The 22180-nt window shown below is 40.3% G+C and overlaps 1 protein-coding gene across 1 annotated transcript; it reads right to left on the reverse strand.

The window, feature by feature from the left end:
• Positions 1–410: 410 nt before the first annotated feature.
• PROS1 (protein S) lies at positions 411–21869 on the reverse strand. The gene is made up of 15 exons (XM_056497502.1): positions 21659–21869; positions 17973–18130; positions 17535–17559; positions 17136–17222; positions 15743–15865; positions 15493–15615; positions 13707–13832; positions 11513–11634; positions 9689–9807; positions 8083–8272; positions 7295–7462; positions 6346–6514; positions 5753–5901; positions 4831–5044; positions 411–2764 (listed from the first exon to the last, which is right to left on the reverse strand). The coding sequence occupies exons 1-15, from the start codon at positions 21717–21719 to the stop codon at positions 2619–2621; spliced, it is 1980 nt and encodes a 659-aa protein (XP_056353477.1). The 5' UTR covers positions 21720–21869; the 3' UTR covers positions 411–2618.
• Between the last annotated feature and the right edge of the window lie 311 nt (positions 21870–22180).

Genomic DNA, 22180 nt, shown 5'->3' on the forward strand with positions numbered 1-22180 from the left:
ATTTCAGGACTGGGTTTCACTTCCAAGGAAATCTGGACATGTGGATTTGTAGCACAAGTGCACGGGAGCTGAAAAGGCAGAGCAGGTCCAGCTGTTCTGCACAGACCTGAACGCCCTTGCTGAAGTGATTGTGCCTCAGAATACAAGGAAATACATCTGATGGAGAAAACACAGGGAGTGGTCACTTGCTCTGAGCTTTGTTTCCATGTGTAGTTTTAAGCAAAGTCTAACTGCCTCAGGTACTATTAAAATTAGTAAACTAAAGTATGGATGCCTATTTGGATATCATATTAACTGGAGCCAGTTCTTTGATGCTGAAGAGGATCACAATCTCCTGAGTAAGGCACTAGACCAATAGAATGAGCCTTGCACAATAGAAATGAACAAGAATATGCAAATACAACTTAAAATGAAAAGAAACTTGCAAATGCAGCTTTATTTAATTCTTACAATAGGGAGGCACTTTTACATTAAAAAAGAAGTGCAGAGGTTTCATTGTTAACTACAAAACTCTAAAATATTATTCCATGAAAACAAAGAGAAATAGTGTCTGTGTGACAAAGTGAATGGTTTTTTCCTTTCATTTCTATACAATTTATTACATTTAAACAAACAAAACCTTAGAAAATCCCTAAAAAACAACAGCAAAAAAACCTTTTCTTCTGTTCTGCAGGCCAGAAGCATTTAGAACATTGATGACACTTTGCTTTGTGTTCCTCATCTCTTACTTTCTGTGCTTGTTGTACAAGGCAGAGTCTGACCCAGGGGTTTTCCAGGATTAATGGGTGCCACAGAGATATCATAAAGTGATCATGTTTTTATTTGATGGCAAAAGTCTCAGCTCAGCTCTGCCTTGCATGCAAAACCTGCTTGTTTCAGTCAAGTAATTCTTCAGCTAAGACCTGCATGCAGAGTGTGTGTGCTGGTGGGGTGGAGGAGCAGGGAAGGATGACTGCAGGAAAGGATTTCCCCTCCATGGAGTCAGAATTCCAAGCTTGTTTTCCATGCCATCCTAGAAAAGTGAACTAGTAATTAATGGCAATGAGCCCCTGGGTGTCAGCTGGGCAGACTGGGAGGCTGTACTGAGTGGAAGCTGGGAGCAAATCCTGCATTCCACTACCCAAGTGGGAAGTGAAGTTACCAAAAGCAATAATAACACTGGAAGATGGGCTCAGGTTCTGCAGCACTGCTGCACTAACCCTTGCATTTAACACTGGAAGAAACATCACTGATGTCACTCAGAATATCCCTGGAGACAGGCAGTCCTCCAAATGAATATTGTCACAATCCATCCTTCTGGACATAGATTTCCACTTCAGTGTCTCAAGTGAAGACAGCAGAGCTGAGGTCAGGAATGCTGGCAGATAAATGTCTCTGTGCTTGAAGGATGAGAGGATATATTTATACCTCACAGCAATTCTCTTGCTATTTATTTGGTTTGGGGTTAACAAAACCACCAGGTGAGCTGCACAGGGAGGCTTCTGGTGGTGTGAAAATGAGCTTGGAAGAGGAAAGAACACTCAAAGGATGTTAAAGAAATATTGGAAATGCTTGAAATCAGCACACCTGAGGAAAGCAATACTTTTCCAATTACCTGTTGGTTTATTAAAGTTGCCTGACCAGAATATGGCTTTACATTCTGATGTTACTGGCAAAATTCAGGCTTTCAGTGGCAGCAGGGCTCACAAATAAATCTATTCTGGAGCTCTCTGAAGGCAAAGTTACCCTAAATAAAGGGAATATGATGGATCATCACACTGTGCTTATGTTGACCAGTGCTAGATTTGATGGAAGAAGCATTTGATGCAATTCCTTGGTTTTACTCAGCAAATTCCAGTTTGATGTCCTGTGATGCAGAGCTCCTTCCTTCAAGCTGCTTCCTCTGTTTTTCAAAATTGCCTGGGGTGTATTTTAACCCACTTTGAAAGTAAATTACCTAACCTGATCCAGAACTCTTTTCAAACTCTAAAGCTGGGTTCTAAAGACAGGCAAATTAAAGCTGGCCCAGTATAACCAAAACTGTTTTCAAAAACTCAGCTACTTAAAGAAACACTTAAATTTTGAAGCTGCTTTACCAACCTTGATACAGCCTGTAAACATATTCACAGAGAGTTTGGGCTATAGATTCCAAGGTATTTTTTCCTTTACCAAAAGCACATATTACAAAACCTGTAGAGATTTTTCTTTGCATGGTATGCTTGAAAAAGTTTAATAAATCTGGCTTTGTTTAGATTCTAATACATTATAATTATTTGCAACTTGTAACTTTGTGCTGATATGAAAAATAAGATGTAAAATTATTTCTAAACAGAAATTCCTAAACTTTCTCTCCAAGCTAAATATGTCAAGGACATAGCATGAACATGGAAGATAAATCTAGCTTTAAGATTTCCCACTGATATATATATATAAAATAATGTTTTACAAAATTTTATTTGATTGTCTCTTCCCAGCTGAACAGAGAGGGCTTTTTCCCTCCATTCTGTATTAAAAGGGAGAAAACCATGCTGCTGCTTATTTCCCTGGCACATCTTGCATGAAATAATGCAAGCTCCATTATGGCATGAGGCTAATTACATAAATTACATCTGAAAGAACAAAAGTTAAGATCTGAACAGTTACTGCATGATCAGTGGGCATGAGTGAGATCTGATGTCGTTGTGTTTGGAAATGGCTTCATCCAGATCCAGCTGTCTGCTGTTGACCTTCACCTCCATGCAGCCATTATAAAAAGCAGTCACTGGAGTAGCACCCAGAGGAACATCTGCACAGAAACACATCCAGTTCATTAGGCCAAGGCATGCAAATTCCTATGGATTCTTCAGTCAAAACATGGGGAATACTCCACTCCCCATCCATTATTTAGTCATGGGAGGAAAGGAGCAATTTGGCTGGAAACACTTGAGTTCTTCTCCCTTTTCTTTGAGATCAAGATCAAATCAGCAAAGCTGAGAAAGGCCAGTAAAATGTTAAATATGCATTAGAAGGCTGTTCCCATCCAGAAACTGAACTCCAGGAATGTTTTCCATAGTAGCTTTTCCTGTATGAACAACAGTGAACCAAGAGTTTGTTTCCTGGAGCCCACTGTTCTTGTCCTGAGCTACAAACAGATGTTTCTGGGCTTAGAGGTCACACAAAGAACTGTCTTGCTTTTGCCAAGAAGCTACTCTAGATTCAAATCTGCTGCTTCTCACTTGGGGCACCCCTGGGAACTTCACACATTTTACTGCTTCCTCACTGCTGCTTCCAAGTGAATTCTCTGTGAAAAACTCACTTTATCTGCTGCTCATTTAGGTATTGTTGGGCTTGGGGCAGCATCAGATCATGAATATGCTTCCAGAAAACAGTATGTTAAGCACAAAGTCAAGCAGGCTTTGCTCTCATGGCTTCTTACAAGGTAGACCTAGAGATCAGCTCAAAAGCACCCTCTCTTTTTTCTGTTCTTAATCACCCTATCCCTCCTTAGGAGAGAGATCTGGTTCTCTTAGGAACAAGAAGAGCTGCTTTCTCCTTGTTTTATTTTGTTGTAAACTGAGAGTCTTGTTGAATTGCTCCCTTCTGCTTTTTTTCCCCAGTGAGGAAAAACACTACTGTCACAGAACTGTGGAAGTTTCATTTAACCTGCACTGGTTGTGCTGAAATAACAGGGGAATACTCCCACCACTGTTACTAATTTGTAGAAAGGGTTATCAAAACTTATGGTCTTCATAAAATACAAGGGGTTTCTGAATTTTAAGCCTTTTTTTTTTTCTTATTGTGTTAATTTGCATGTTTAAGATACTTTTTAAAACTTAAAACAGATGACAGAAAAATTAAATTAAGGAGCAGCAAGTAACTAATACTTGCTTCTTATCTCTTTGAGATGCCTGAACAATGCAAAGCTCTTCATTCTTAAGATGTGGATTTCTCTGTGGCTGGCAGTGTACTAAAAAAGAATCATTTAAGCATCACAAAGATGAAGAGGCCCAAGAAATGACTGGAATCTTAGTGGCTCTGTTAAACTGCTGACTCACCTGTACTAAGTAAATACTGACTCATTCCTTGTCAGTTCAAGACATATCAATCAAATTTGTAGCATTTTCTTAGAAACTGTGATTCCTAAGAATTCCATAAAATAATTGAGAATATAGATCAGCTCTACCAGTAGCTACATTGTAACCATGGCACCTTTCCTCTAGTATTTTCAACTTTTAATTCAGGCTTTGACTATTTCTCACCTGGGACAATGCTATTTTTCCTCTTGATTCAGCCTGAAGTCAAACTACTTATCCAGAAGTATGTGCACACTTACTGGACAAAACAATCCTTGTGATAAGGATAATGTTAACATTATGTCTCAATAATGTTAACCTGAAGCTTGCTTTGAACAAAGTATTTGCTCTTTCAACACATTCTCTGTCTCATAAAGACTGCCAGTCATCTCCAGCCCAGAGTTGAGTTGTTGAAACCACATTCCTGACTTCCCCTGCTGCACTTCTGGCACTTGGATTGTTGACAAATGCCTGCTTTTCTTATATTTTTATGCAGTTCCTAAATTGTGCCAGATGGTGGCATTTCAGAAACGTGCAGTGCTCACCCAACTCAAAAATCAAGATGTTTTCCAAATTCAGATCTCCAGAGAGAGAGAGCCATGTCTCAATGTCCAATTAATGCCACTGTTGAGAAGCTGGCTGCCTCCAAAGCTGAAAAGACTGGAGGGAACAAGAGACACTTGAGGGAGAAAAAACCTTTCTTTTTTTTTATAATTGCAGGCTTTTCCTAGCATGAGTAAGGCTGAATACAATCAGGCTTGTAGAAATAATCCAATTAATGAAAAGGAGCAGGCCTCACCTGGCAGGCCACCCAGGTAGGTGACAACATTTTCCATCATTGCTTGATGCAGAGTTGAGAGTTGCTCAGGATTGCTTCTGTCTGTGTGTGAATCAACAGCCAGTTCAAGTTCCTGTTTGGTCACTAGAAGTCCAACCTGCACTCTTCTGGGGGTACATAACTTCTTTGATTCCAGCTGTGCAACAGTGATGCTCCCAATGGTCACAGTGATTTTCTAGATGGAAGAATGGGAGATCACCAAAGATGTCACATGTCACTTTAGTAAATAATTTTACTTAGTTCTGCTGCACTTTCTATTTGCAAGCAGAAGAAAATATTAAATACTGGTACCTTCAGCTGGAAAAGCTGATGTGTAACCACTTCTGATGATGAATGCCATTCTTAAATTTGTAAGTGAGAATGTTTTACGGGGAACAACTTTGGCTACAGTTCTGAGGTGAAATCCTGTTTCACCTACAATTTTAAAGGTACCCAAGTGTTCACTACAGGTTCTTCTTTTGGGAAAAAGCCTGGATTAGCCATGGTGTATAATTATGCTCTAGCTTGGGATGGCTGATGTAGATGAATGGAAATGGAAACTTAAGGACAACAAAAGCTGTTTATAATTTGTAACTAACATGATGCCACTACTGTATACACTGCAGTCATAGTTCCCTTTCTGCTCTGTGTGTTTGGAAGGAAAGGTTAAAGAAAACATGATGTAATGGATCTGAGCTCAGATTACATAATGCAATCTCCCTGGTATGAGTAATTAGTGCTTAGTCACTGCTGCAGCTATCATTAATAGAGAGAGATTTTCTGCATGTTATTATACCACCTAAATTTCAATATATAGAGGCTACCAGCTCTACTGCAAGTGTGATTAGCTTTCAATTTAGTTTGACTTTTCACCTGGCAGCCACTAGGAGAATTGTAAGATCACCTGTGAGTCAGAGGAGTTAGAGTCCACTATGGACAATGCAAGAGGCACTGTTTCATTAGAAACCAAGGCAAACATAACACCAGTGTCTGTGGATGGGCGAATACTCAGAGTCACATTTATTAGCCAATCTTCAGCACTGTCAAGATTATCTGTTTTAAAGAGAATAATTGAAATTAGTAAATCCATCTGCTGATGAAAAATTAATATGGGGTTAAAAATTAGTATTTAATCTCATCTCTACTGTGGAAAAAATAGTGCTACTTTTTAAACTTATAGAAAGAATTATAGTTCTAAAGAAACCCAAGCAAATAAAACGAACAAAAAAACCCAGCTAACTTTTAATCCTGGATCTGCAGTAGTGCCCAACCTTTGCAAATAAACTTCTGAATGTAAAGCACTCCAGAAATTGAACATATGACATTACTGGGATAAGAATTCTCATTCAAGCAAATCCCTAACAGAAATTAAGGGAATCACTGGTGGATGCAGAAGTGTGTAGCTTGGTTTGTGTGCCTTTTTTTATTTCCTTTCTTTTAAAATTTCATCATTTCTATCACCAGTCCAACAAAAAATAGGGATAGAAAAACACTTACTGTAGTTTATCTGGAATGCTGCCATTCCAGTGCCAGGGTAGAAGGATCCTCTCCCCACTGATACTAAGCAGTGTTTGCTTTGTTTTTCTTGAATAACTTCATTTACTCCTGAATGTCCCTGGTTCATCAGGTTCCAGGCCCGGATACAACCATCCAGCCGAGGGTTAATCTACAGCAGAATTACAGCATTGGGGGTTTGAGTCCAAAGCTGGTTTTAAAGTGTTAATAATGAGGCATTAATTTACATATCAGCTTCTTCCTGTGTAGTCAATACCAGTTTTATCAATGCTAAACTTGTTCAAAGTTTATACCAAAGTATAAAGAAATTTCTGGAATTGTTTTCTATGGATAAAGGGATGTTATTGTATTGTTCCATGATTTTTTTCTCTGCTTTGCTTTTGAGAAAAATTGATGTTTTAAAATTTATTTTGTTTCAAAAAATCTAAACTCTCTGTTGAGATTGTCAATTAGTTTGAAGTAAACTGTAAAGAAAATAGTTGCAACAACCTGACTGTACCCATTCTCGAGGCTGGGAGACTGAAAGAATCATGGGCCTTGTCAAGCCTGGGCTGTTGTAAAAACCAAAGCTCACTGTGCTGCCTGCATTTATTTAGAGCTTAGCAAAAGCCAGGACCAGGACATGAATCACCCTGAAATGCACTCTCAGCAGCAGCAGTGGTGGTGATTTAGGGAATCTTAAAGCTATATTAGGAAACAGGCTACAGAATCCTCAAAGATTAGACCAGAAGTGCTGTGTTTTTACAAGTGAAGCCTTACCGAAGGCAGACTGAAAAGCTTCACATATTTATTTTCAAAACAGTGGTTTAATAACCACATTTTCTTTTTCTAAATGGGTTCTATCCCAGGCTTGCTTCTTCTGTGACTCCCAGGAGTACAAAACTGAGCAGAGCATGATCAACCAATATTAGTCTTATTATTATTTAATTACCTGTTTAACAAGAGCACCGCCCACTCTGCGAGGTAATCCTGCAATGTACACCTTGGTTTCCAAGAAACCCTGGGATTGTTTAAACAGAGTTCCTGGGCTGTTAATACTCATCACAGCCTCTTTAGCTATTTTTACACTGATGCTGTTTTCTAATTCTTCAACTGATATCTGGAATAAAATACAAATAATTACACACACACACAAAAATGTAGATGATATTAAGCACCAATTACATAAGTCCTGTGAAACATGACTAATGTTTCTTTAAATATCTACCTTGTAGAAGAGTTTTAGTGCAGTCACTATTTAAATTGTACTTGAACTTGATGCAGGACAGCTGTCCATATCCAGAGACATTGACAGGAAGGTAACAAACAAAATCTAACTGACATTAAAATTTTGGTGTGCTCTGTAGATTGTGTAAGTGAGAAAGGCTTTCAATCTCAGTATGAAGGCTTGAAAAGGAAGATGAACTTTTGGTCTTGCTCTAAACACAAAGTATTCAATAACTGTGCACTTGACCATGCAATCACAGTTTTGAATATTCAGCTACCTTCCTTTTCATGTTTGAAATTAATAATTGCTATGCTGATAGCCAGAGGTAATTATCTTTTCCTTGATTGTTTAAGGGTAGCAGAATTTCCTGCTGCAAGGCACTCCTTTGCATTTCTTGGCTGGGATTTGAGTACATCATTTTAAGCCTTTCAGTAGTTTCTCCCTACTTTACTTATCAGCATCTTTCCTCAGTGAGTAAAAGGAAGGGAATGGGAGAAGAAAATCCAACTTACTATATGCCACAGTCCATCATTAATGGCTTTGCCTCCACTAGTGACTTTAGTTACAAACTCATTCTTGAACTGAATCTCAATCTTCCCATCCCTAAGAGCAAGCAGGATCCAGGCTGAGTTGTCCAGGGACTCTGCATACAGGATCACGCCCTCGGCGTCGTACGTCCGGAAATCAAACTCCGCTGTAAATCTGAGGTGGGAAGAAGGAACCTTCATAAGAACACAGGAAAGGTGAAACACTGTACAGCCTAGGATAACTCATTAGTAGGGTTAGAGAAAGGTTCACAGATAATAACTTTTGGTGTCTGTGTCTGAGTAGCTGTGATTTTTGCAGAGTTTGTCAAAAGCAGAATGGAACATAAGCGTTGCTCACTCAAATCCAGTGGGAAGTTTTCAGGTTAACACCCTGACCTGGGATTTGAAAGAACCTTGGTGCAGTTCCCAAATTCACTCTGAGCTTAATTTGTGATGGATATCCCACTCCCCTGAGTAAAAAGAGAGAGGTAATATTCCTATTGCATTTTTTAGGGATGCAAAGCAGACAAAATAGAAGATCTATGATGTGCTTCAGTACACCTGGGCTGCCAAGTGTTGTCCTAAAAGAATTATAACCTGGAAATTTGCCTTTTATGTGCCATTCTTTCATTTGAGGATTTTTTTGGCTGGATCTAGGTTGAATGTGTGCATGCAGCAAAATTAGGATTTACTGTGCAGTGGAAGAGAGGAGAGTAGAAGTCAGTCTCTGAGACTTGACAAAACAGATTAAGGGTGAACAGAGAGTAAAGCATTTGGAAGCTGGGGCTTCCAAGGCAGCTGTAACTCAGACCTGGGTCGCTGTCCCTCGCAGTGCTGCTCTGTGGCCCCTAGATGGGGCTGTCCCTCGCTCTGTACTTACACCGGAGCTCCAACATTTATCATCTCAGACAGCTCTTCCAGGACAGCATTAGTGCCCGGTCAGCTTGGAACAGCAGCAGAGGACAGAGTTCTCAGTATTTATGTCCATCTGTACGGGTCTGAGCCTCTGGGGATCACCAGCTCGACAGCTGCTGCTGCTTTTACCTTCCAATTGTTTGGTCACTAAGTCAGGGAATGCTGCAATTGCGGCTGCTGCAGCAAAGGAGACCAAGAGCAATAAAGGGGTCAGTGCCACGGCCAATCGCTGTGACAGCTGTAAAGAAAATCATCCAGCTGGTGCCCTAGGCCAGGCACCATGTTCTGTGGGTGTCCTTGGAACACTGTGTGTAAAAGGAAGCCCAGGGATGAGCAAGGGGGCCATGGCCTGATTTTGTTGCTCAGCAGGATGGGCAGAGCATGATCCAGCTTCTACCTGGAACAGGGGTGAAGCAGCAGCAACATTCAAACTAAAGCCATTCCCATGTATAACTGGGAGCTATACTGAAACTATTTGCATATAACTTCTGAATTTTATCTTGATAATTCTAAATGCCTTCCTGTTCATTCATTCATTATTTAAAGGTAGCTTACCCAAGGGGGAGATGGTGATACAGTTTAGGCATGCAATGCATTCTTCCTAAACCCTCCAAAAATTATTGGAAACAAATGTCTGTCATTCCAATGCATACTTTTATCAATAGCAAATGCTTACCTTGTGACATTTGGCAGTTTGAACTTTAAGTAGAGAACAGGAATTCCTATAAATTGCTCTGCCAGGTAAAGCAGTTGATAATTCTTTTCAAGATTCAGTGGGATACACTCAGTAACAGACTAAAAATGGTAGAGGAAGAAAGCTGTTAATGCATTGTGATAGCTCATGAAACAATTCCTGTTGTTGTCTGTTAGCTTTTTTTATTTTTAAAGTAATGGCTTACCTTTGTGGTTTTTTTTTTGGTTTTTTTTTTGTTTTGTTTTTGTTTTTGTTTTGTTTTGTTTTTGTAAACTTGAATACCTATGTACAAATGAAATGGTGTGGTTTTGCTTTTGCTTGAAACATCCATTATTTAAATTGCTGGAGGATAACCCAGGTTGACACACAGTTCTGGTGGACTGAAGCTAATATTTAAATATTTAGTTTTTGAATTATGAATTCCAATCTTCCATCAGGGACTTTTCTTTCACCAGGGATATATGACACCCACCTTCTAGGGAGCTACCTAGCTCCATAACTAAAGCACTGCAGAATCTAAACCTGCTCAGGTGTTAGAAGGGAATGGACCAGAGCTGTGCCTTGGGAAGACTGTGCTAAAGAGAAATTAAAGGATCACAGTGCTTATGGACAAGCAGGAGTCTCAAAGTCTCTTAGATCAGATCTGAATTCCTCAAAACATTCTGTGACTGTCTTCTACTCTGACTTTGATATTCCTGATGCAGCAGTACCATTAAATGTACAGGTGCTCTTGAATTTTATGGCTGCTTCATTTTATGGCTGCTGGTGTCACTAGTCTTTAGATTGAATATGTTTTCAGCTGACTGAACTTTTTTTTTCCCCCAATTAAAAGGCATAAAACTAACTTCCAGATAGAGAATTAATCACTTTTGAACAACAGTACTGAAAAGAAGAGCATCTTCCAGCCTCATTACATCTCACCATTTCAAGGATGAGCAAAATTAAATAGAATGACTGCCAAGTGTTGTTCATTAAATTTCAGAACATACAAACAAGACCTAATACACAGATGCTGGAACTTGAGTCAGATCTTGTTCCTGCAGTTTGAGCCAAATTTTGTTATAGTCTGTTAGAAGTGTTTTATTGTTGTTAGAAGTGTTTTATTGCTGGCAGTTATCTGAGCTCACTTCACATAATATCTCAGACTGCCTGAACTTTTCCAAGTATACAGAGAACCACTTACAAAAAAAAAAATCCATGGGCTTCAATCTTTGAATCCTGATTCTCTGGAGTTTCAAACTTTCTGCTCCTAAGAAGTGGAAATTTTCAAACTGATCAAGAGCAGCCAATTTTGGCAGCAAGATGTTCTCCAACTGGCAAGTATTACTGAGTGCTTTTCCTTAAGCTATGGCAGATGAGAACTGTGGAAAGCAATCCATGATTTTTTTTTTTCAATCCAAACAGGGTAATTCTGAAATAGTGAGTGAAAACTTTTGCACAGCCTAAGGAAAACTTGGGAACATATGGACAAAAGGAACATTCTGTCTCTGAGTAGGCTGAACAGGAATTATTTGTTTGATAGGAGAAAGCTGAGGCTTATTTTGGAAGCAGAGGGAATAAAGATGCCTGGCTAAAGCAATCTGCTTTTGACAGGACTCCTGTAAATGAGCATGCATGAACTGAATGGCATCCAAATCCATGCTGCTTTGTGAGCCAAACCATAGATCAGAATCCCCAGCATTTTCTCAGGAATTTTTAATCAGTTCTCAAAAAGCTTCCTATTTTTCTTAATCTAAGGTATCCTCTCATCAAGAAATACCCAACTTTGTGATTTGCCACGTGGAATTTTACACAGCACAGCTTTACCTCACAATTCTTCATGTCCTTAGAGAGCTTGAACCCTTTCTTGCCATCACAATAGCAGCTGTAACTTCCTGGTGAGTTCACACAGAGTTGAGCACAAATATTTTCAGCACATTCATCAATATCTAGAGGAAATAGAAGCAGATAGAAAGATTTTTCTTTTCATGACACAGACTGAAAACTAATACAAATTAATGGAATAATGGACAAGCAATGTTCTCTGGAATAAGATTAATCCAAAAGGCAATTTAGTAATCTGTTAGAGGCCTGGAATGCAGAGCTGGAGACAACTTGGTCTGATTTCTGAGACATAAGGTGGCTGAATAGTGAGAGACCTCATAAATTGCCATCACAGAAGGCACAAATCCCATTCTGGGTCAAATCTTTCCTTTTAAGACTCTTCCTTGTAAAACACGATGAGAGCAGAAATATTAAAAGTATATATGGCAAATATGTGAAGAAATGATGTGCTTTATTAATATAAACCCCAAATAATCTCAGGAAAAAATATCTTTTAAAGGTAACATACAATAATCTCATAATGCCTTAAGTTTCAGACAGCATCTACTTGTGCAGAATAGTCTGATTTGAGCTGTGATTTAAGGTAAATCACCTAAAAGAAATTAATTTTGTATTTAGTAGGTTGTGCAAAATAAGTAATTTAGAAATTAAAGGCTGTTTAAATGGTCAATGTAAATTTTAAATTTCAAATATTGAAACAAAATCTTTTCTTGACAAGAAACTCCAATGTGGATGATTTGGGCTTCAGATTAAAAAAACTCCAACATTTACCCTGAAACAAATAGTCCTTCTAGTAGGAAAAAAATTTTGTACCAATGCACGCTCTTAAATCTGGGGGATTTTAAGACTAAAATACTTTTGTTGTTGTTGTTGCTTGGAGAAAAGAGAGGTAAGGAAAAAGATAACAAACCCTGTTCTGTTCTTCAGTCTAATAGAATTTGTCATCATAGAGATAGCTGTGCACAAATGTATGTAAATTCAATTTTCCTAATAGGCATAATTGAGTTTAGCCACCTACAAGCAACACGACAATGAAAAGCTCATGTCAGTTAGTATTTCTGTATGGCTACATTCCTGTCAGGCTGCACAATCCTGTCCTTAGACAGGATTTGGTGACTCATTTAATGTGGTTACAACAAGGTCTAAAAGCTTAGCAGCATAATCCCCCTGCTAGGGAGGTAAGACTTTCCCCATTGGAATGTTGTCATCTTGCAACCTCTTGAATCCATGTTCCAGCAGAAACACAACATTTACATGGGTTGCATCAGATTGAATTTATCTGAAGGAAACCCTAAGAGGAGTAAGAATTAATTACTGTGAATTTTTTCTCCCTTTGGTGCATGCAGGGACAGAAAATTGTCAGTAGTGTTTTAATCCTGTAGTAATTGGACAAAGAGCTGTCACTTGGATATGTAATCACTGCCACTGTGCAGAGCTTTGTTACAAGGGACCTGCAGGAAAAGCCAGGAGCAAAAGATTCATGGCCACCAAGAAGCTGCTTCTGTGTCCTTTTGAATAAAATAAAACTTTAAAAATTTAAAATAAATTTAAAATAAAAACCAGTCACTGATAGATTTTTTTTCTTAAACTGCCAGTGCAGAAGAGTCATCTTCACTGTAAAACCTCTAAGTGCTTTCATATCTGTTCACAGCTGAAATTTAATTTCTGATGTGCAGGAAACAGCAACTCTAGCAAGCAGAGAGAAATAAAACATGTTCTAAGACAAATATGCAAATACTTTTAACACTGGAGAAGTTATGGTCTTTGTATGAGGGGCTTCTTGCTGCTTCACTGCTAGCTATCAATACTTTTCAACTTTGCTATAATTGTTACAGAACTTTGGAAATTTTAAGTTAGAGATTTTCATTTCAGGACAGATTCTTTTGGAACAGCTCCTTTTTTTACAATTGTTCCTCTGGATATTTAGGAATAGTTTTATTTGATATTTAAGGTCTTTACAAAAAAACCTTTTAAAAAATTTTTAGAAAACTGCCTTGCTGTCATATAATACAGCCTAGCAACATAACAAACAATTAATTTAATAAAGAATATGAAGATTGAGAAATACAGCAGTAGATGAGGAGCTGAGTTTGGTATAGCAGTGGATTTAAAAAAAAGAAAGAGGAAAGGAAAGATGAAAGATATGAAAAAGGGGGAGCAGGGAGCAAAGACCCACCTTCACAGTTCTTGGAAGTTGCATTATATGTGTAGCCTTCTGGACATTCACACTCATATCTCCCCTGGGTGTTTTTACAGGTAGCTGTCCCACAGATGTCTGGATATAGCACACATTCATTTATATCTAGAAACACAAACAAGTTATTAAAAAACAATTCCCACTCTTGCACACCATTTTTCTTCCCAACCTTATCCAACAGTGAAAAAATTCTCTGCCTGCCTATCTTTCCCATCCCTTCTATGGGTAACAGGGAAAGGGATGCATGTCCAGGCATGCAGAGAGAAGCAGGCTGCAGATTTCCCATAAACTAAACCAGACTGCATAGTAAAATTCCATCTTAGAAAAAGACATCCAGCAAGACACGAGATAATCCAATCAGAGGGTCATCCATGCTACAATCAATTCATGTCAGTTTTCTTTTAATTGGCTGTGCTGAGAGGTGTTCAAGTTCCTCACTGTCTCTCTATCCCTCAAACCATTTTAGTGTCTATCTTCTGTCTTGTTTCCAATTTGTCAATGTCATTTTCCCAATGCCCATGTGGCAATGGGATTCAAGGTATAGCATCAATCTTATTAAGTGTCTTTAGGACAGAAAAGTATCAGATCCCTGGTAGTACTTCATTCCCCCTGTGAATGTAGGGATCATTCTGGTTATCTCTGTGGTTTTGTAGCAGTTGTGGAAATGGTGCTGCACAGGAGATTCTACCTCTGGCTTGCTTGGAGTTCTGGAACTGTATTAAGTCAAAGCTGTCCTGAATTCAGACTCCTTTACTACAGTTAATAAATGCATTCCAAATTCCTGGTTACTTAACTTTGTAGTTGCATGTAATAAAATACTTGAAAGCAGTTTATCAAATGATTAAACTAACACTCAAGGCACTAAGGTATATTAGTCTATTTTTATCTTTGATTACTTTTTAACTAGATTTTCCAGTATCCTCCCAAGAATTACAGAGGGTTCTAACCAATTTATCTGCTTGCCCTTTTTCATAAACCCACAGTCTTCTGTCATTCTGGCATGTCTTTGGAAATTACTAATTCTCAAAATATTAAGACTAAAGGAAGTGACAGTGGAAGATGACCATCAAGTTTAGCCTCTAAAATTATCTTGCATTATCTAAAACTGTTGTCATTATTTGGTAATAAAATATGACATTAAAATGGAATTAAGTTGTAATTTTTTTTAACTAAGCAGTAAGAACTGCTAATTATGTTAATATACAGTCTTTATTTGGAGCAGAATGAAGCATGTAGGTTGTGGCCAACAGTAGACACAGGCATGTACAGAAAAAAATTATGCTGGGTGAATCAAAGAAAAACCTTTCTCTCCTTTAAGAGATTTTTTGATTCATTAATAGTTCCTTCTCCAATGAACTTCAAGCTGCAGAAAGAGCAGCATGGCTAATTAGGAGTGATTTAGCCTAAATCAGTGTTTACCAGAGAGAATTTCCATGGTAACAGTATCAGCTATTCACATCACTTTTGATTCCTCTTTCAGCATGCTTAAAGGATATGTGAAACTGGTGAGAGACCAAAATAAGCTTTATGGAACTCCAGTAATGAAGCAGAATCTCATCTATAGCTGTTCCCTCCTTCTTTCCTTGCTTCTTGATCTGGTTCACTGTTTGGCTGCCCAAATGCCTGCAGTGTGTAAGGAATGAGCAGCCAAATTAAACCAGGACTGGATCTTTCAGAGGCAGTGCAAGAGCATTTACTATTGGCTCAAACCCTTCCCCCTCTCTGGTCAGCAGGCATGGAAGATGCTCCCCTGAAGTCTCCCCACCTCCACAATCCCTTTTGTTGGAATGCATGAAGTAGCCATCGTCACACAGGCAACGGAAGCTCCCAGGGATATTGGAACAGCGCTGGCTGCAGCCCCCATTGAAGTCTTCACATTCATTTATATCTGCAAAGAAAAGGGAGTAAAACTCTGCTGAGAGGAAGGCATCAACTGACAGCTGCAAATATCACTCAGCAGTGGAAATGCAGTTGTGCTTCTGAGAACCAGCATCCCATGAGACTGAAGACTGTACCTTCCTCACAGTTCTCTCCTCTCCATCCTGCTTTACAGACACAGGTATACTTGGCTTGTCCATCTATGCAATCCTTATATCCATCTTTATGGCATGGCAGGGGGCTGCACTGGTTTGAGATTTCTGTGGGAGGGAAAAAATGGAAAATCCTTGTTATTTGGGGTTATTTCTCCTCAAGAATCACTTTAGTCTTTCTTCTTCTCCTCTCTTCCTACAGGTACCTGTCATGAAATAGGAAAGGTCTGGATGAATACCATGAAGCACAATCCTGCTACTCATTCTGTAATCAAGAATTTTTAAGTGAGTGAGAACATAAAAAGCCACCAGTACATTTTCTTTGTCAGGCAGAAAACAACTAGAAGACAAATTACTTGCTAAGCTAATTCCTGGAAGTTGTGACCAGACTTGATATTATTATATTTAAAAAAACATATTTCAGTTTTTAAAGAACAGTGCTCTGGCCCCATCATACTACCACAAATTTCACTAGAAAGATCAAAGTTTCAAGAATTCAAGATTAGAGAGTTGAGTTTCTCTGTTCAAGAGTGGTCAGATAGAGAAACTGGTAATTTATTGCATTATTACAAACTGATCTGAAAAACATGTTCAGTCATGACCCTGTGCAGTGTCATTATTAAGGATGTTTTTGCCTTCCATTGCTTTCAATGATAAAAACAGTGTCAGATGATTAAGTATTCTTATTCAAACAAACTGGAAGTTTCTTTGATAACTTCAAGTTTCAGCTGTAGGAGGTTTACAGAGATGTTTAAACTGTGACTAGTAGGAAATATGGTAAAAATGGCTTGCTATGAATTTACTAGAAAGAACACAATTCATGCTGGACCTGTGAATGTATAGGCATAAAAATCAAACATTTGAGAACCATCTTAAGTTTCATACTTTGTTACCTTTTGATTAGAATCAATGACTGTGTTCCAGATAATATTTTTATTTTGTTTTGTTTTTGAAAGTTTGAAATTTTCAGCTAGTAATGCAGCTATGGGCCAAAGAATGGTAGAAACAACAATTAACAAGACAATCTCTTACTCTACCTGACTTGCTAGAGGCAAAGGGTTTGGCATACCTGTTAAAGATGTGGTAGAGTAGAGAGGTCACACTGGGGAATATTGCTGGGTTGGTGTAGGACACTTTGTTTGCAGAAGAACTCTGCCTACCATGTTGCAGTCAATTGTGTTCCCTTAACTTTATAAAGTTAGAAGCAGTCACTTAAACTTTTTTCCAGCTTTCTCTGGAAATGCTCTGTCTCACCTCACTTTTTGGTCAATTTCTGGTTTTGATTATTGAGTTTGCCTGAGCTGAATGGTTATCTGTCTCTTTTTGTGTCCCTGTGAACTGCTTTTTAGCCACTGTGTGTTCCAACATCAGCACTTACCCTTGACACAAGCCCTCAGGTCAGCTGGAGAGTCTGGAGTGACTGCAGCCACCCTGAACACCCCTGCTCGATGGGAGGCCAGGCAGCCTGCAAATGCAAAGCCACACAGTCAGCTCAGGGTCCAAACAACTCATTTACACTGAAATTACACCACTTGCTGCATGGAGCCTGCTCTCACAGCCTGGATTGCAAAACTGGTCTGGGCACCTTAAGGACAGCTGGTCACAGCCCAACCTTCAGTGCCTCTGTGAGGATCTCAGCACACAGGACATTCTCTGCATTATAATCAGCATGGAAATCATCCCAGTGCTAGGGGCAGGAAAACTAAACCAGTATTACCCAAATGAGAGCATCACTGAATCATACACTACAGCTGTTTATGGGGGTTTTTGTACTTACTTAAATATTTGGGATAAAAATATTCCTGCAGAAAGAAAAGAAAAAATAAGGGCTAAGAAAAATTTCAGGTAGATAAAATGACAGCAAAATACATCACTGAATATAATCTAAAGTATATTGGTATTGTAACTAAAAAGAAGAAAAACATTACTTTGAGTCACAGAATATAGGACTAGTTTTCTGTATGGCCATTGTTTGGGCTAAAGCAGATTATTTAATACACAAAAAACTCGATGGAGAGATTAAAATACTGCACTGAATTGGATACTTGCAATATGAAGGTAATGCAAATGAACTGGGTGTCAAAATTACTTTGAAAATTGTCTCTAAATGGGAGGATCTTGCTCAGTGTTGTTATTGGGAGCTGTGAATTCCATGTGCTTCTGTCTTTTCCTCTGCAAAGAACAACTATGTCATAGATACTCATAAAATACTTACAGTTTCAGGATTATTTTCAAAGATTTCCCTGGCTTCTTCCTTATTGCACAATTCTTCAATGCACTCTCTCTCTAGATTTCCCTTCTTACTTTCTTCCATGAAAGAGTTTGCTCGGCGTCTCCTCAGCAGGAACTGAGAGGCATGCTGCTGGGGTAAAACTTGGGAGAAACAAAGCAACTCTGTTATCACTGATCTCTTTTTGCAACAGCTGAAAAATGCTGCAAACACTGAGCAAATGTGAGAATTTAACACAAAAATTCTGAATTAAATGCTTAGTCGGGAGTTGATGTTTGCTATTATTTTGAAAAATATTGGCAAGAAATTCTAGGCTTCTGTGCTATTAATCCCTAATAGCATCCATGCCTGAAGCATAATTTACATGCCATACTCTGGACAAGATTTATTTTTTTAGATTATGGTTATTACAAAGTGAGCTATGTAACCAACAAGTAGATTTAAGAAGCTGATTATATTACTGGTTTCAATGATCTGTAAGTAAATATTCTGACCCTATTTAATTTATGTGAGATCAAAATTATGTCTTACAAAGTCAGGCTACCTGTTATACATAATTAACATAAATGTCATTTTATTTTTCAGAACAGTGAAGAACCAAACAAAGGTAAGAATGCTATCCTGGGAATATCAAGGCAGACAATCTATAAATACATTCACATTTTACAAGATAAAACAATTCTAGCCAGCTTTTATATTTCAGATCCAACATGAGTCTTTACTTAATTTTCATGTATCTGGTTACTGTCAGTTTAGTGACTTTTAACAAGTGGTGAACATTGAGAAATGACACTAAAAATGAAAGATGTCTGCTTCAATGTTCTTTGCAGAGCACACAACACTCCAGGAACAGCCTCTAAATTAGACTGCCTGGTTTAATTTTTGGATAGAGCTTGTGATCAAGAGAAAAATGGACAGGTACAGTTGGAAGAAGTCCAGCTGATTGGGTTAAAGGGTGCAGATGACAGATGTTAACTGGAGACACCACACCTGCCCTCCTTTCCTCAGCCTCTGCACAACTTAACCTTGCAGAGCTGCCCCATAGTGAGGGTTGTGACACCTGCAGTGCCACTCAGGGGTGGTGGCCACACATATTCACCCCAGCTCCACAGAAAAGAGCCATTCAAACACACAGAGTCCATCCAGCACTGCCTGTGACAATCCTCAGACCCAGAGCACCTGCAGGATCCACACCAGCAGCTAAGTGCCAGAGCTCCCAGTTACTCTGCACGTACAGGAAAGAAAAAAATGAAGGAAGCTGACTAGAAAGAGCAGCTAATGAGGCCCAGAGCTTGAACTGAGCCAGATTTACCACTGAACTAAAACCACAGCATCCTAAACACATTAAAGGTCTCTATCAAGTGACAGGGAACATTCTGAAGTGCTGAAACATCAGGTAATGACCTGAAAAATCCTTTGTGCTACAGCCTCCAGAGTGAGTTTGAAGTGGGCTGAGCTTGTAACTACAAACTCATCTATCTGCCTTCGTTCTGGTAAAACTAATCTTCCTGATAAGGCAGGAAATAAGATTTCCTGAGCATAAGGTGGATGCACCACAGCTCACCTCCAAGATTTTACAGCACACCATTATCTCAGAGAGCAACAAGCAAGTTGTTTAGAAATGAAAGAATTAACTAGACTAAATGCTTTATTTCTCAGTAATAAGAAAGATGCAGAAAGACCATGTGTCCTGAGGCAAAAGGAGAGACAAGAAAACCAGGAAAATTGTGTATTATAGCTGCTGGGTTTATTTCCATGGGAGATTTCCACCCCCACAAAGATGTTGACATAGCTGTGGTGCACAGGCTCCTGGTGTAGATCATGCCTAATTCACAGCTGACTTTAAACCATCTTGTTTTGACCTTTAGCTGCATCACTGTCATTTTCACAGCTTTACAGTAAATAAAAGACAAGAAATTTTCAGTTGTGTACAAACAGATGTAACACTTTCTACTTCATGTCTTCAATACAGTGGGGCAATGAGAACAAGTCTTTTCCCCTACATCAGAGCAGTTTATCCTTCTCCCAACTTGATTTCCTGTAACTTCTGACTTTAAATAAAACAGAGCAAATGCCATGGTTTTTTAGTGCAGATATTTCAATCCCCATGCACAGAATTAGCATTGTATTTATTCATCTGTGTTTTAGTTACAAAGATTATGATAGGACCTTTATTAAAAACAAAAAATCCTGACTGCTGCTGCTGCTGCCAGTGTGATTACAGGAAACTCCAGCCCATTTCTGACTCTGCCAAACCAAGTTAACCCTTAATGCACTCGGGGTGCTCATCTGGTGATCACTGAAGCCTTGTGCAATTCCAGAGCCTAACAATTTCCAGAGGTGCTGTACAGCCACTGTGTAGTGAATGTTTATCAAGCATCTAAAAGTGATGCTACCAAAAAAGAAAAAAAAATTATGGGAGAGGATGAGATTCAGTGGTTTATTAAAGCTGTTCTGTTGTCAGATGCACCCATAAACCTGCTTAAAGTGGGTCACTTAAATACAACTTAGAGCTGCTTACCTAAGACCCCAGCCAAGGAAAGCAGGTGAATAAAACTGAATAAAAAGTGACACAAGTGTAGGCAGTGGCACAATCTTGTTTGCACAGCTCTGTAATTCTCAGTGATGAGAGTATCCTCAAAAGCTCATCAGTGACATTATGCAGCCAACAAAAAAAAGTTAGCCACTAATATCTACCTGCACTTCCTCCAAAATGCATCCCTCACCTGATATTTGACCAAATCTATCTGCACTGAGGCTTGCAGAGGCAACTTTATGATTATTGAATGGTATGAGCTGTATTATTGTTTTCTTTTCTTCTCCCTTTCCCCCTGCCATTCCAGAAATCCCTGGCACTGTTCAGAGCAAGAGATAGGAAACTGGACAATATGGACCACAGAAATTTTGGGTGAGCAGGACAGCGATTTCCTGCTGTTAAGAAAAATGACAAGGCATACAGTGGAGGAGATAAATGGAACCAAAAACGTGATGAAAACAGGAGAAAAGATAATTAAGAAATATTTATTAGAAGATTTCTTTTTAGGACCTGTTAAGAATGTTATAAAATGAACTTTCATCTTTTGATACTGCTCCCTCCCCAAGTCAGGAACCCCAGCACCTTGCAGAATAGCAAACATTCGGTTTCTGTTCTACCAGTTTAATCATTAGTAAAACAGGTCAGAAACAGCCTTACTTTGAGCTGCAATTCTGCTTGTTTCAGCTACACTGACTTCTTTCACTATTAAGCTCAAAGACGTTTGTGTTAAAGACAGAATATTTTTTTTTCTGTATATGAGAGCAAGTAGCTCCTACCTAGGAGAAGTCTGAACTTACAAAAAGCGTCAGTGCCGCTTGCCTGGGCTGCACAACACAGCCACTCCTCTGAGCGGACTATGATCTCCCGAGGGCTGTTCGTGCAAGGGAACCCAGTTCCTTGTGCAGACCCCTTCCGAGGAGCCGCGCACAACCCCGCGGGAACCGCAGCCCGGCGCCCCGGGACGAGGGGTGCCCCGGGACCGAGGGGTGCCCCGGGACCAAAGGATGCCCCGGGACCAGGAGCTGCAGGCACCGGGCCGAGCACCGCGATGCCCCAGCGGCCAGGACGGGCCGGGCCGCCCCTCGCCCCCCGACGCGGCCCCGCGCCTCCCCCCGCCTCGCCTCGCCTCACTCACAGGTCGCCGCCTCGGCCAGGGCGATGGCCAGCGCCAGCAGCGGGAGGCACCGCGGCCTCATCGCTGCCGGGGGCCGGGACTGCGCGGCTGCTGCGCTGCGGGGCCGGGCGAGGCTGTGGGGGCGGGAGGGAGGGGCTGCGCCGGGGCCGGGCAGCGCTGCCCGGCGGGAGCGTCACCAGGGCGCCGGGACAGCGCCGCGGGGGCGCGGGCGGGTCGCGCCTGGCCCGCCCCGCGGAGGCGGTGGCATCCCGGGCGGGAGCGGCGGGCGCACACCGGGCGGGGCAGGACCCGCGGGGTTGCGGGGCCGCCCCTCACGGCCGCGGGATCGCCCCCCATGGCCGCGGGGCGCGCCCCGTGTTTACTCCCGGACGGCGCCGGGGGCCGGGGGCGCGGGTGCTCGCCGCTGATTGGTTGATCCTCCGCGGGCGCCGGGCGAGCCGCGCCCTGCTATTGGTCGGCCGGCGCCCCGCCCCCCGGCGTGTGCGTGCGCGCCATTAAGCGTGTCCCGCGCCGGCCGCCGTC

The sequence above is a fragment of the Oenanthe melanoleuca genome, chromosome 1 (genome assembly GCF_029582105.1).
Source record: "Oenanthe melanoleuca isolate GR-GAL-2019-014 chromosome 1, OMel1.0, whole genome shotgun sequence".
Classification (NCBI taxonomy): Eukaryota; Metazoa; Chordata; class Aves; order Passeriformes; family Muscicapidae; genus Oenanthe; species Oenanthe melanoleuca.